The following is a 12933-nucleotide window of genomic DNA, read 5'->3' as shown; positions in this document are numbered from 1 at the left end:
GTGAAAGCACGGAGGCAGCAGTGTTGACAGTGGTAAAGTTGGAGATGTCAAAGTGGAAGGTGCTAAGGTGGATCGCCAGTTTGGGCTGAAGCTGAAGAATTTCATCACCTTTGCCCAGTTCATCAACATTACTGTGTTGTGGCGTTGGTGTGCCAGGTGTGATTATTGTGGGTAAGCTCATCAACTAGAGTACAAGGTAGCATACCAAGTACGCCGTATGCACTCAAACATCTTGTTCATGTGTTGCTTGGGCCAATACAGACAACCAAACAAAGTGCACTTGCGTATTACCTAATGCAGTGAGCCTAGATGCAGGCAACCAAACAATTTGTAGATGGCGCATTAGGTCTTATTTTTGCTCAACCATACTAGGTTGAGAAGTGTATGCAATGCAGAAACTGTTCACAACTTGAACCGAACACGCCCCAAATCTCACAGGGATCAGCACATTTGTTGTACAGACGATTTGCTGAATCAAACTTGTAAATACTTTTCATATCAATTCATTTTAGATTCGTAAAAGAACAAAATTTCGTAAGATAAACAATCCATGAATGATCAATCTTTATCTAAGTCTACATTAACTAATTAACACAAGATTTTCTTCACACTTTGTCATATGGTGAACAAGGTCTTGGCCTCCTTGTGCATGGACCTGACGATGGCGGTGACCTGCTCCACCTGCCGCTCGTCAGAGCAGGCCGCGACGAGCACCTTGGCGGTCCCGGCGTCCGGGTAGCACCCGGCGTCCACCATCTCCTCGAAGATCTCGAGGCACCGCCGGTACTCCTTCTTCCTGGCGTAGGCGCCCATGCGGGACGTCCAGGTCACCACGTCGGCGGCGAGGTCCCGCCGCTCCAGCGACGCGAACGCCGCCTCCATCCGCTCCAGGTACCCGGCGCGGCCGTAGGCGTTCACCGCCACGTTGTACGTGCCCACGTCGCTCGTCCCCCGGCGTTCCATGGCGGCGAGCAGCCGCTCCATGTCGCCGAGGCGGCCGGCGCGGCCGTAGGCGTTGAGCATGGCGTTGAGCGCGAAGGTGTCCGGGGCGAGCCCCGACTTGTGCAGCTGCGCCATCACCTCCTCGCACCGCGCCACGTTGCCGGACCGGGCGTGCGCCGCCAGCAGCAGCATGTGCGACTTCATCGTCGGCGCCATCCCCTGCCGCTTCAGCGACTCGAACACCGCCTCCGCCTCTGCGTCCATCAAAAACCCCATGGCGGTCAGGCTCGGCACCTCGTCGGAGCAGCCGGCGTTCGAGGAGTTGATGATTGACGTACGTACCTCGGTGGAGGCCGGCTCTCCCGTAGGCGTCCACCAGGATGTTGTAGGAAGCTCTGTCGGGCTCGCACCCCATGTGCTGCATCAGGGAGAAGATCTCCGAGGCGGCCTGCGGGAACCCTGCGCGGCTGTAGGCCTCCATGAGGGCGTTGTAGGCGTAGACGTCGGGCTCGTGCCCGGCCTGCTGCATCTCCTCGAACATCTCCTCGGCCTTCTCGCACAGCCCTTCCCTGGCGAACGCGTTCACCAGCGCCGTGTAGGTGCAGATGTTGGCCTTGCACCCCAGCGACTGCATCTCCTTGAACACCTTCATCGCCGACATCGGCTGCTTCGACTGCAATTGACACAAGAACAAGTTCTCAAGAATGGTGATCATCGAAAACAACACACTTTTTTCAGTCAGGTGATGAAGACATTTCCATAGCGAAAAAGTTGCCTGACGTGCCTTCCCGTAGACATTGATCATGAGGGTGTACGTCTCCGTGTTGGTCCGGCACCGCTCCCGCTTCATCCTCTCGTACACCTCCACCGCCTTCTCGGAGCACCTCGCCTTGAGCAGCCCGTCGAGGTACGCGTTGTACACGGTCGCGCCTGGAGAGAACACCACCATGAATCTGTCTGTCGGTGTGAGTGCCTGCATTGTCCTGACCTGAATGAGACTTTCTTACTCGGAGGGATGCCGTGCTCCCGCATCTCGGAGATGACGCCCTCGGCCCGGTGCAGCGACCCGGCGTTGCAGTAGGCGCGCAGGAGGAGGGCGTAGGTGTCCTCCGTCGGCACGCACCGGGCCTCCAGCAGCGCCGCGTACATGGCCTCCGCCTTGCCCAGCCGCCGCCGCCGGCCGTACGCGTCGATGAGCAGGTTGTAGCAGACCACGTCCGGGCGGAAGGAGCTCCGGTGCACGATCCACTCGCAGACCTAATGAGACACTCTCTGAGGAATCACACCGTCGAAATGTCGTCCATCAGAGCTTCAACTGAAGAAACCGAGCGCGGCGTGCGGGGTTTTGGGGGAACCTACTGAGATGACGGGATCCCACTGCCGGCTCAGGCGGAGCTGGACGGCGACGTTGAGGACGTCGTCCCACAGGGCGTGCGTGGGAGGGACGCTGTCCAGCGCCTCCCAGACCTTGGCGGCGTCTGTACCCTTCTGCACGAGCTCCAGGATGTCCTGCGCCATGGGGCTGAGCACCGGGAAGACGCCGTCCACGAACCCGGAGCCGTACTTCCAGCCGCGGCCTCTCATTGCACCCCCTGCATGCATGAGACTTGAAGCTGTAAAACCATTTCAACGGCAGGAAACGATGGCACTCGCCAAGCAGATGCCCCTCCTTTGCTGAACTTTAGTGCAGGTGTAAACCAAGCAAAACGAGGGGAACCGGTGAAGGTAGGATTTTTACCTCTTTTCCGCGATATTTTCTTCCGGTCGAAGGTCCGCGCTTCACCATCTTTGTCAATGTAGGCGCCCGGGTGTTTCCGGTTCCCCTTCCTTTCGCCGTATCTAGAGGAATTCACCTCGGCGTCGTGCAGGGAAGAAGTTCCTTGCTGAATGTTCCCGCAGGCGCAGATGCGCCATCTTGGTCCGGCGGTCATCGGATGATAATGCAACGGAGCCTGTATCCTTAACCTGAAATTCATACGGTGGAGGAAGGGAAGAGATGTCAGTTCCAACTGAAAACCAAGTTCACATGGGAAAAGCAGAGTGAACTAGTGTGTTGTTTGAGAAGTTTTGCAGTCAAAACATTCAGAGAAGAAACAGTTAAAGAATTGCCACTGAATTGTCATGCAGAACACAGGCCAAATGCAACTGCAATTGCCTGAATCGGGCAAAACTGGGTGAGCATGGGAATAAAAAGGTCAGAAGAATTTAGGAAGGTAGAAAGTGTGACTTACATGATGAGCACAGGGTGAAGGTCTTCAGAGGCAAACTTGCAGTTCTCCCAAGGGACAGATATCGTCGAGCTTGTGGTCGCTTCTGTTTCTGATAGTTGTGGAGGAACGAGGAGCATGGGCTGCACTCGCAAGAGGAAAAATGCTGGAACACAAGATATTTCCCTTTGGGTTGTTCTATCTAGTTCTAGTGTGCCATTTGAGCCTCACATGATCTATCATCCATCCGTGCTGTCTTATCCAGAAGGCAAATAAAACCCGGCTGTTGCGCTGGGATGCACCGGGCAGCGGCAGTGCTCTGTTACTGGGCTAACCAAATATCTGTAGAAACTTTTCTGCTGCGTTTCTGAATTCTGATACACATGTCAATATGCCCAATGCAAAACTAAGAGGTTTATTGGAGGTAAATCCACGGTTATCTCGCGCATTTGCAGCTCATCTGTACCCACCAGCTTAGTTTCATACAACTATAGGATAGGAGGAAGAAACCAGTCGTGCTGAAATAAAAAAAGAAAGGACGATGACATCACATTTCTCCCCCAGGATTGGGCTTACATGGAGAAACGGCAAAAGCACCAAGTTCCACGGCACAGCATTGTATGTCTTGTTGGAAGCCTTGCTATTATCCATGATTAACAAAATTGGAAGTTATATCTTTCCCAAGTACAACCGGCAGAGACCATGCATACGATACAACACTCTTTTCTTTCTGATACATTCTATCATCAAAGCAAAAAGGAATCCAGTGAGGATCTCATTCGAGCTCTACCCCTTCAGTAAAGTTTGGCTTTAATTTTCGATCCGTTTGGTCGGAGGGCCTTGAAATGTATTGTCAGTGTAAGTGCATGGTCGCTTGACAGAGAACCAAGTAGCTGAAGGGCTGCGTGATTCAAAAGTCAGTAGGGTAATTGTCAGGCTTGAACCACCTGGAGAAATCAATTCCTTTCTTCTTAAGGTCTTCAGTAGCAGGCCGGATCCGCTCCAAAAGCTGCAATTGAGTAATATGATTCATCATCCCCCCAATACAATTTCTCCAAGAAACAACACAGCGGAATTATCATTGCTCTAGGTAATCCATACAGCATACGCCAACAACACAAACACCCTAAGCTTGGAGATCCCCTAGTATGATGCATCGTCTAATGTGGACTCTTTTAAGTTTTTCAGATTGACCCTTTGCCTTTGGGGATATAACCATCAATGCTTGAAATATTATTAGTATGGTATATTGGTATTGTAATACCATTAGAGGAGGTGATTTTCAGCAAATAAGAGAAGAAGCTATTTTTTAAAAACTGACCTGATCATGAACAGTGCCATTGGAAACAAGAACAGAACGATCAAAGACTGTAAACTCTCCACCATCCATGCGTGTCACTACCCCGCCAGCTTCTTCAACTATCTGTTGAAAAATGACTAAATTCATCAAATAATTATACTGGCAAACTCCACAGAGTAAAGATTAAAGAGTTGCATAGAGAAGGAAAAAAGAAGAAGCCATCCAGGATCAATGAGTAGAAATTTATCTAACTGAAATTAAGACTGCTAGATAAATACATTTCAGAATATACACATCACTCTGATACCTTTTACTATGAGAATTCAAGATTTGATTACATAAAATTTGCTTCCAAAGATTAGTTCAGAACTGCTCAATGATACCCTTAAGATAAGATTAACTCTATTAAAATTTCAACCCAAATAATGAGAATACAGACGTAAACATGAGAAAAGATTATCTGAATGAAAAGATGGTAAGGTTTGAAAATAAGCAAATAAGCCAGTCCCACTTTCTACCAGACTGATGATTATTTAGCAACTCTGATTCCATGGGGTAAAAAGGATTACCAGAACACCAGCAGCCATGTCCCACGGCTTAAGCCGATATTCCCAGTAGGCTTCGGTAATGCCTAGACCAACATGGGACATATCAGCAGCAGCAGAGCCTAGCCTTCGTACTCCCTGAAAGCAAGTACGTTTTAAAAAAGAAGGATTAAAGAAACATCATAAAGAAGAAAAGTGGGCGGTGTTTGGTTTCCTTGTTACTGAACCCATGGTAATACCATTTTAATCAGGGGAGGATTCACTTACCCTGCTAACATCAGTAAATTCCTTGAACAAATTTATATTGGTCAGCCATGCATCATCATGTTCATATCCAAACCCAGTAACCAGAAGAGATTGTTCCACCTAGAGAATCAATTAAAGATAATATATTATAAATCCGTATCTGCTGCACGAACTATTTATATTACATGAATTATAATTGCATCCTGAAATACTTTAATGAACAGATACATTGAGTATGATCACTGGAAGGTTTTCATGGCAGGTACACACAGGTGTGCACGTATCCTTACTTGTACAGTTGAATAAGAGAAATAGGTTACCTTTTCTGTTGGACTGACATGAATCTTTTGCCCATTACAATAAGCACCTTTTCCTGTTCAAGGAGCAAACAGAGCCTTAAAAACTAATGTCATGGTATATTCCAGAACCAGAATAAGAAGCATGCCAATTATTGATCAAAGATCCTACCAGAAGATGCAGAAATTGTACGAGTGTTCCAGCACATAGGCCCACCACAAAATTCCACCTAAATGAGATGGCAATAATATGTGAGTACAGAGAGAAACTATTTCTAAGACCTATAATTTGTGTCTCCAATATTCCATAATCATACGGTTCAAGAATGATACATGCATACACATACCACAGTGGCAGCAGCAGGCTTGCCTCGGAATAGAACGCCAATGGATACAGAAAAGCTGGGGTAACCATGTGCAAAGTTTGTTGTTCCATCTAAACAAGAGGAACTCATTGCATTGGATCGTTTATGAAGAAGATCATGAAAATGAATTAAATTGAAACATAAAGATTGTATTACATATTCTCTAGTCAAAATGGCTCAAAGAATGCCTCAGTGAAATTAGGTGCCAGTCATAAATCATTCTATTGCTTAGCAATCTACGTAGAATTGTCACCTTCCAAATCAGTGAAACAGACTAACCCATAGTGAGTGCACAGCTTATGTCCGAAAAATAAAGCAATCCTCAGAATCAAGGAAACACTACAGGAATTTATTCATCCAATTCTATAAACGATGGTTGTTCATGATAGAAAAATCCCAGTTAAGCCCACTACAGGAATGATTGTATGGTAAGTATTAATAAAGGAGCCAAACCTAAAGGATCAATGCACCAGAGATACTCTGACAAAGAATCTCCAATAAGGCCACCTTCCTCCCCAAGTATGAGGTGGTCTTTGAAATTCTTGGTGACGACTTCAAGAATGACTGATTCACTCAGCTTATCTGTGCTGAACAGAAGGATGGAACAATAAATTCACCAAGTGAGAACACATGCATAAATTTAAGGTCCGCGTTCATACACCGGTGAAATCAACAGCATATGCAAAAATAAGAGTATACATGAGAAGCATTCTTACTCTGTCACCAAGTCTGCAACCCCTTTGTATTGGATATTACGCGGCTTATTAACAGCTTCCATCACAACCTAAAACGGATGGAAGACAAGGAAAACTGGCTGAGAATTTATTCATCAAAACTGGAACGAGGAGGATGCGAGGAACTTGCACAAGGGCATGGAATGGAAGTACTCAAGTACCACAGCCCCTCTTACGAAAATGAGGAACTGGGCACTTCAAATGTGATGAGTTATGCAACCCATAAAGCGTCGTGCTATACCCCATATGTTTATCCTCTCCTGGTTAGCAGAACTATTTGTCAAATTTATCCCCGGAAACAAATTAAACCAGTAGTTGGCAGCACATTAACCAGCACGGCAGCACCTGCCAATTCAACTACACGACTAGCATTTCTTTCTTTGAAACTAAGTGGCAGCGCAATCGTCGCTATAATGGGAGCAAGCAATTCAATCTACGGATCGTACCACGGGCAGAAGCCGCAGAACCTGCAATCGTCTAGCGGAGTCAACCCCACCACACCAAGGGGGCGCCGACGAGAAAAGGGGAAATCGCAAACGCACCTCGGCGCCTGCCTTGGCGGCGGCCTGGATGACGCCGAGCAGCTCGTCGGCGGGAACCGGGCCGGTGGTGGGAGCGGCCATCTTCGGGTACTTGCTGGGTGCGGCGGGCTGGTCCGACGCCACCGCCATGAGAGAGCGCGCGTGCTTGGACCTGGAGGCGAGCGCGCGGAGGGCGAGGATCGGCGCCGGCGAGGCCCTGGCATTCCTCGGGAGCGAGGAGGCGGCGGTGGTGGAGGAGGAAGGGAGAAGATACCGTGCCATTGGTGCTGAGAGAAAGGGTTCGATGCCTTCCTGTTGTTTTCCTCCCGCTGCGCTTCGATTTTTTATCGAAAGAGAACCTCTGCCCACTGGAATTGCCAAAAGAGACCCTCTACAGACGAAATTAACAAAAGAGATCCCCTCACTAGTGGCGGCAGGCGCGGCAGGCGACACGTGTCACCTGCCGCCACGCCATGAGGCGGCGGGCCCTGCCGCCACCGCAGGAGGCGGCCGCGCGGGGCACAACGGCCTTCGTACAGTGCAGCGTGCCGCGACGGAACGGGCCGCGCCAGGTGGGCCCGGCCGCCACCGGGTGAGGCGGCAGCCGCTGCCGCTGTCGCTCCCCGGCCGACACGGCCTGCTGCGCGCAGGCCCAACAGGTGGGCCACGCCGCCACCAGCCGAGGCGGCATGTGTTGTGCTGCTGCACGCGCAACAGTGCGCAAACGACGCTGATTCCGAGGCGCGACAGCGACACTGACGGCGGTGACTCCGACGCGCGGGAATATGGACGCTTTTGGTTCTTTCGCCCGGGAATCAGTCCTGCCTTTGCTTCTTTTGCCTCAGCGAATGCGATGGCATTGGGAATCCGATGCTGCGGGAAGCTATTGTGCCGACACTACAGGGATCCTAAATATCCCCGCTTAATTTTCTCGCCATCATTTATCGTCTGAGCTTATAAAAGGAGACACCGAGGCTCTCGTCCAGCCATTCTCGAAATCGACACTGCGCAAAGTGTGTAACACATATTTTCAGTCGGTATGAGTTTGCCTTGCTCGGATCAAAGCATTAGGTCGAGGAAAATGAAGAATGCAAGTTTGCCTCCGGGGGTGGCAGTCCTGCGGTGTTGGTGTGGCGATCTTTGCAAGGTGAAGGAGGTTACGGATTTTTCAGATTGGTTGGGCATGAAGTTTTTCATGTGCACCAATTATGAAGAAGATCCACCCATAGCTATTTCAGAGTACGACAAGCCTCCGGTATGCTTTAACCATCACAAATAGATATTGTTGGTATTTTGATAGATTCTTTAATAACATCCTGGTTTCTTGTTGTAGTCTCCTCCGCCTCTGTGCATGTACTATCGTTGGATTGACACGGAGATGCCGGCTTGGGCAGTGACTGAGATTCGTGAAAGAAGTCGCCGTGCGTGGAATAGTTTCTATGCGGAAGAGCGACGCGAGAAGGCGGAAGCTGAGGAGAAAGCAAAGCAAGAGAGAGAGAGAGTTAAAAGAATACTATATGGGGCAACACCGGTTTTTTCAGGATTTAGGAAAGAAAAACAGGGAAGAGGCTCGTCGCATGGAGGAGCAGGAATGACAGCGAAAGGAGGCTCGTGAGGTGGAGAGGCAGAGAAAGAAAGAACGGGCTCGTCAGGCCAAGACAGCAGAAGAAGCTCGCGATGGAAAAGGAAAATATCCACGTTGGACTCAGTAGATTCCTATGGTAGTATTTTAAATTTCGCAATTATTTGTATCTTTATTTTTGCAGTTTAATATAGCTTTATTTCAGTAGTTAAATGTAGCTTTATTTAAATTCTACGATGTATCTTATTTTCAGTTGTACCTTGTCGTGTTGTATCTTATTTTCAGTTGTACCTTGTCGTGATGGAAAAAATATAGTTTTAGAATAAAGTAGTGGCATTTTCTTTCCCTCCACTAATTATCGAACATCGTGCAACAACTACAAAATGAAATTAAGATAGAACATAATGCCTTACAATAAGAGAGTACAAACTAATAATGCAAGTACATCTGAATTAAATGGTACAATTGGAATACAACTTAAAAACTACATGAAGTCATCATCGTCATCCTCCGTCGATGCAGAAATCTTGCCCTTCGAGGATGCAAAACTCTTACCCTTGGACGATGAAGAACTGTTGCCCTTCGAGGATGCAGTACTCTTGCCCTTGGACGATGCAGAACTCTTGCCCTTTGACGATGCAGAACCCGGAAGCGGCGGCATGAAGATATCATCTTTGTCCTCGCTCTCCTCAGTCCATAAAAATGGATGCTTTTCTGCGGTCCTTCTAAAAGTTTCACTCTTCGGCTCCACTACCTTCTTCCACCTTGCATTCAACCTAAGAAGTTCTTTGCGTACCTCCTCATAGGTCCTTTCAGGCCACCCAGACCTACGTAATTGGTGATCCAACTCATTCATTATGGTGTCACTACCGGTGAGTTCGTCCCATGGAACTATCCTATTGTCCATCCTGAAATCGGTAGCTAGCCTCAGAAGAGTGCTGCTCATCCCAGGGTGAAAACTACGATCGAAAGGATAATGGGACATCTCGCCTACACTACACTCGAATGCTTATCAACCTCCGTCTGAAGGGGGTTTTATAGGTAGAGAGGAGAAAATGGCGGGAAAGAACGACTGCGGTATTGGCGGGAAAGGGTTGGCGGGAACATATGGCGGGAAGGGGTTGGCGGGAAACGGGTGGCAGGAAGATATGGCGGGAAGGGGTTGGCGGGAAACGGGTGACGGGAACATATGGAGGGAAAGCGTTGACGGGAAAATATTGAGGGGAAAGCGTTGCCTGATAATATTTTTTTTTCAATGTCTAAGATGGGCAATGGTTGCACAGTATTCATCAGCCAAAATTAAAAAAAAAATCATTTCGGCCTAACATAAGCAAAAGAGTGGAGCGGGATAGTATGGCGGGAGATATAGGCGGGAAAAATTGTTCCTGACTGGTGCATTTTTATTTCAGCATACATACATGTTCAAATCGAAAAGTCTGATACAGACATATGTAGATACAATGGGTCGCGCATGTGGATAGATGAATCACCCTACTTTACGACGACCACCTGGCCTTTCCTTACGACCGGAAGGCGACAAGCGATTAGGTGGCCGAGTTACACGAAGACCGCGACCGTACTCCAATTCGGCTTCATGTGTCTGCGAGTCCTGCGTAGGTGGTGGAGTCGCGAATCCTTGTTGCGAACCTGAAGCGTAATTGTAGGCGTATGGTTGTGACTCCGCGGGGATAAAAGATGGGCCAATAACGTCCCCTCCGAAGAACTCTGTAACTAATGATGTAACCGTGTCGCCATGATCATGTGATGCTCCCCGGAGGCCTGTGTTGACGCCATGATCATGTGATGCTCCCCGGAGGCCTGTGTTGACGCCACGTTGGGTGTTCTCATCGCCCCAATTAACATCAGGTATGTCCTGCACATAGAAACATTGTAAACAAACTGTTAGAGGATAATATATGATATCATTGTAAATGCATTGAAATGTAAACATACCTACCTAATCAGATCCCTCTCCTATATTGTCTGGCCATTGTACGTGGTGCTGGTTTAAATCTGGTACACGAGTCTCCTCAGGCATGGAGATCCCTCACGTGGAGAGATACGGCTGAGATCCCTCACCTTGGGTGTATGCATCATATCCTGTATATGCATATGGGTTAGGGGAAAGAAACTGCTCGGGCATCGAATCCAAGCCCATGCCATGGTCCTGAGATGTCTGCCCCCTGACGAAGCTGCATCGAAGAAGAGCGATGCAGGGGCAGAGATGAGTCATGTCGTGGCAATGTCGTTCTAGTACTCGGACCCTTCCCGCACTGCCCATGGCTCGTACGCGCCTCGCTCGGTCTGGACGACGGCGCTGCATTCGGTCTGGCTGACCTCGCTACCGGCATGTTGTATGCTCCAGTGACAACGTCGTCGCCTCTACCGCATCTGAACTTCTTTGCCACGTATTGTTGAAAACGTTTCTGGAATGTCTTGCGAGATGGGCCCTGGGCCGGCATGCTATCCGTAGCCATCTGCCCTACTTCGTTGCAATTTTGAAGCTGAACAATATTTGGATGTTATTTAGTTTAAATGATTATGAAATGATGGACCTAAAAAATTTACAAGTGATTACCATCTGGTCACGATAGTAAGCTGCATGCAGCTCAACATGTCTTCGCGCCTGCTCCTCTTGTGTGAGATGTGTTGGTATAGTAGCTGGCTGACTGGCCAGGCTAGCACGTGTGTTCATGCAGTACCACTGCTTATACGCTTGATCTATACTTCCATCGTATGGTCTGCAAAATTAAATTACATAAACCGTTGTGATGAAAGCAAAGCATCTTCATGCATCATATGATCATCGTAATAAAATAATGTACATAAAATAATGTAAATAAAATATACCTAAGTTGATGCACTATATCTGCTAGCGCTTCATTTTCCCACTTGTGTACCCATTCAATGTTCTCTTCCCTCCAATCGTATAAACTCCAACCCCTGCCCATATTGGTTAGCCTGCAAATTATGTAACAAAGTGTGAGTTTAGTAAATTAAAAATGACACTAACTATTTAGGGATGTCACATCTTACTTATGTGTTTCCTCGTCGATACGTCTGGGAAAAGGTGGTGGAATTTCTTGATAGAGACCGAACTATCTCATTACACGCTCTGGGTTGTAAGGCTCAACACACCACAGGAACAATAAGTTGCAGCGAGTCAGCCAGAATGCACTATCGGTCAACATGCCTGGTGTGAAGTGTCGAGCATCAAAGACCATTTGTAGCTGGTCCTGAGTCCACGGGTTCCATGTGACTTCTGCCTCATCAAGTATCTCAAACTGCTGGTGGTACATAGGGTAACAATTTTTTGCAATATCTGGAGACCAACGTTTCCGTGCCTTTGTCCACCTGGTGGCCATAGTTGCGCTGGCACCCTCGCTAAAGTCGTATGGGTATACGGGTTGTACTATACGAGGTCGTTCTACAGGGAGGTATTCCCAGGACCACAACTGTAGAAACTCATAGGCGACACAAAGTAATGAAACTTTTTGTGCGAAAGAGGTTTTTGCGTGGCATCACACAAGCCTCTGTATGTATGAGATAGCATGGCAGAACCGAAGCTGTATTTTGGCTGCTCGGGTAAAGGTTCATCTACCATATTCTCTGCAATGTAGATGAGACCAGGGACAACAACGTCCCCATGTGAATTTGGAAATAGATTCCCGAGGAGCCACAACAAATACGCAAACAGATGTCTTTTTCTCGTCTCCTCATTGGCGAAGCTAGAAAAATTACGAAAGTTATCATGAAGCCAGACGAGTGGGATGCCCCGAGGGTTACCAGAACGTTGTGATTCTGGCATTTCCATCCCAAGACGGGCTGCTATATCTAATGCCCAAGATGGAGACACTCGTGGAGAGACTACCAGCTCACCTCTAATTGGTAGAGCAGTGATCATAGAAACATCTTTCAGTGTAGGTGCAAGCTCCCCCAAACGAAAGTGAAAGGTGTGGGTTTCAGGTCTCCACCGATCAACGAGGGATGTCAAAAGGGATGGGTCCGAATGTACTTGGTCGTCGCATGATGTGAGCCTAGCAAAACCTTGTAGTCCATAAGCGTCAAGGTGAGCAAGGAAAGAATTGTGTATTGGCCATGTTTTCTTTATGGTTCGAAGTCTGAAAGGCCGATATTCATGCTTAGTATTTGGTTTCAAAAATAGGTGGCAACGGTGGCCGGCGTCATGGGGCTC

The 12933-nt window shown here is 48.2% G+C and overlaps 1 protein-coding gene across 2 annotated transcripts; it reads right to left on the bottom strand.

Moving 5' to 3' along the window:
* Nucleotides 1–465: 465 nt before the first annotated feature.
* LOC125517490 (phosphatase IMPL1, chloroplastic-like) lies at nt 466–7506 on the bottom strand. Of its 2 annotated transcripts, XM_048682696.1 has the most exons (16): nt 7178–7506; nt 6618–6685; nt 6355–6488; nt 5884–5972; nt 5709–5766; nt 5561–5613; nt 5262–5360; nt 5019–5132; nt 4467–4572; nt 3174–3297; nt 2681–2907; nt 2302–2534; nt 1950–2199; nt 1727–1872; nt 1285–1615; nt 466–1196 (listed from the first exon to the last, which is right to left on the bottom strand). In XM_048682696.1, exons 1-16 carry the CDS (start codon nt 7436–7438, stop codon nt 616–618), a joined length of 2874 nt encoding a protein of 957 aa, XP_048538653.1. In that variant the 5' UTR covers nt 7439–7506; the 3' UTR covers nt 466–615. The 2 variants fall into 2 exon arrangements, with proteins under 2 accessions (XP_048538653.1, XP_048538652.1); XM_048682695.1 differs by lacking the exons at nt 466–1196; nt 1285–1615; nt 1727–1872; ... (2 more) ...; nt 2681–2907; nt 3174–3297 and adding an exon at nt 3771–4158 and having other exon boundaries at nt 4471–4572; nt 7178–7500.
* Between the last annotated feature and the right edge of the window lie 5427 nt (nt 7507–12933).

Source organism: Triticum urartu, chromosome 6 (genome assembly GCF_003073215.2).
Source record: "Triticum urartu cultivar G1812 chromosome 6, Tu2.1, whole genome shotgun sequence".
NCBI classification, from domain to species: domain Eukaryota; kingdom Viridiplantae; phylum Streptophyta; class Magnoliopsida; order Poales; family Poaceae; genus Triticum; species Triticum urartu.
This window is presented reverse-complemented; position numbering and strand designations above follow the sequence as displayed.

Coding starts and splice junctions, on each gene's coding strand:
- LOC125517490 (XM_048682696.1), bottom strand. CDS start 7,438: ATGGCACGGTATCTTCTCCCTTCCTCCTCCACCACCGCCGCCTCCTCG. Junction 5,361..5,560: donor ATGTCAGTCCAACAGAAAAG/GTAACCTATTTC, acceptor TTGATTCTCTAG/GTGGAACAATCTCTTCTGGT. Junction 3,298..4,466: donor CACTGTTCATGATCAGGTCA/GTTTTTAAAAAA, acceptor TCCTCTTGCGAG/TGCAGCCCATGCTCCTCGTT.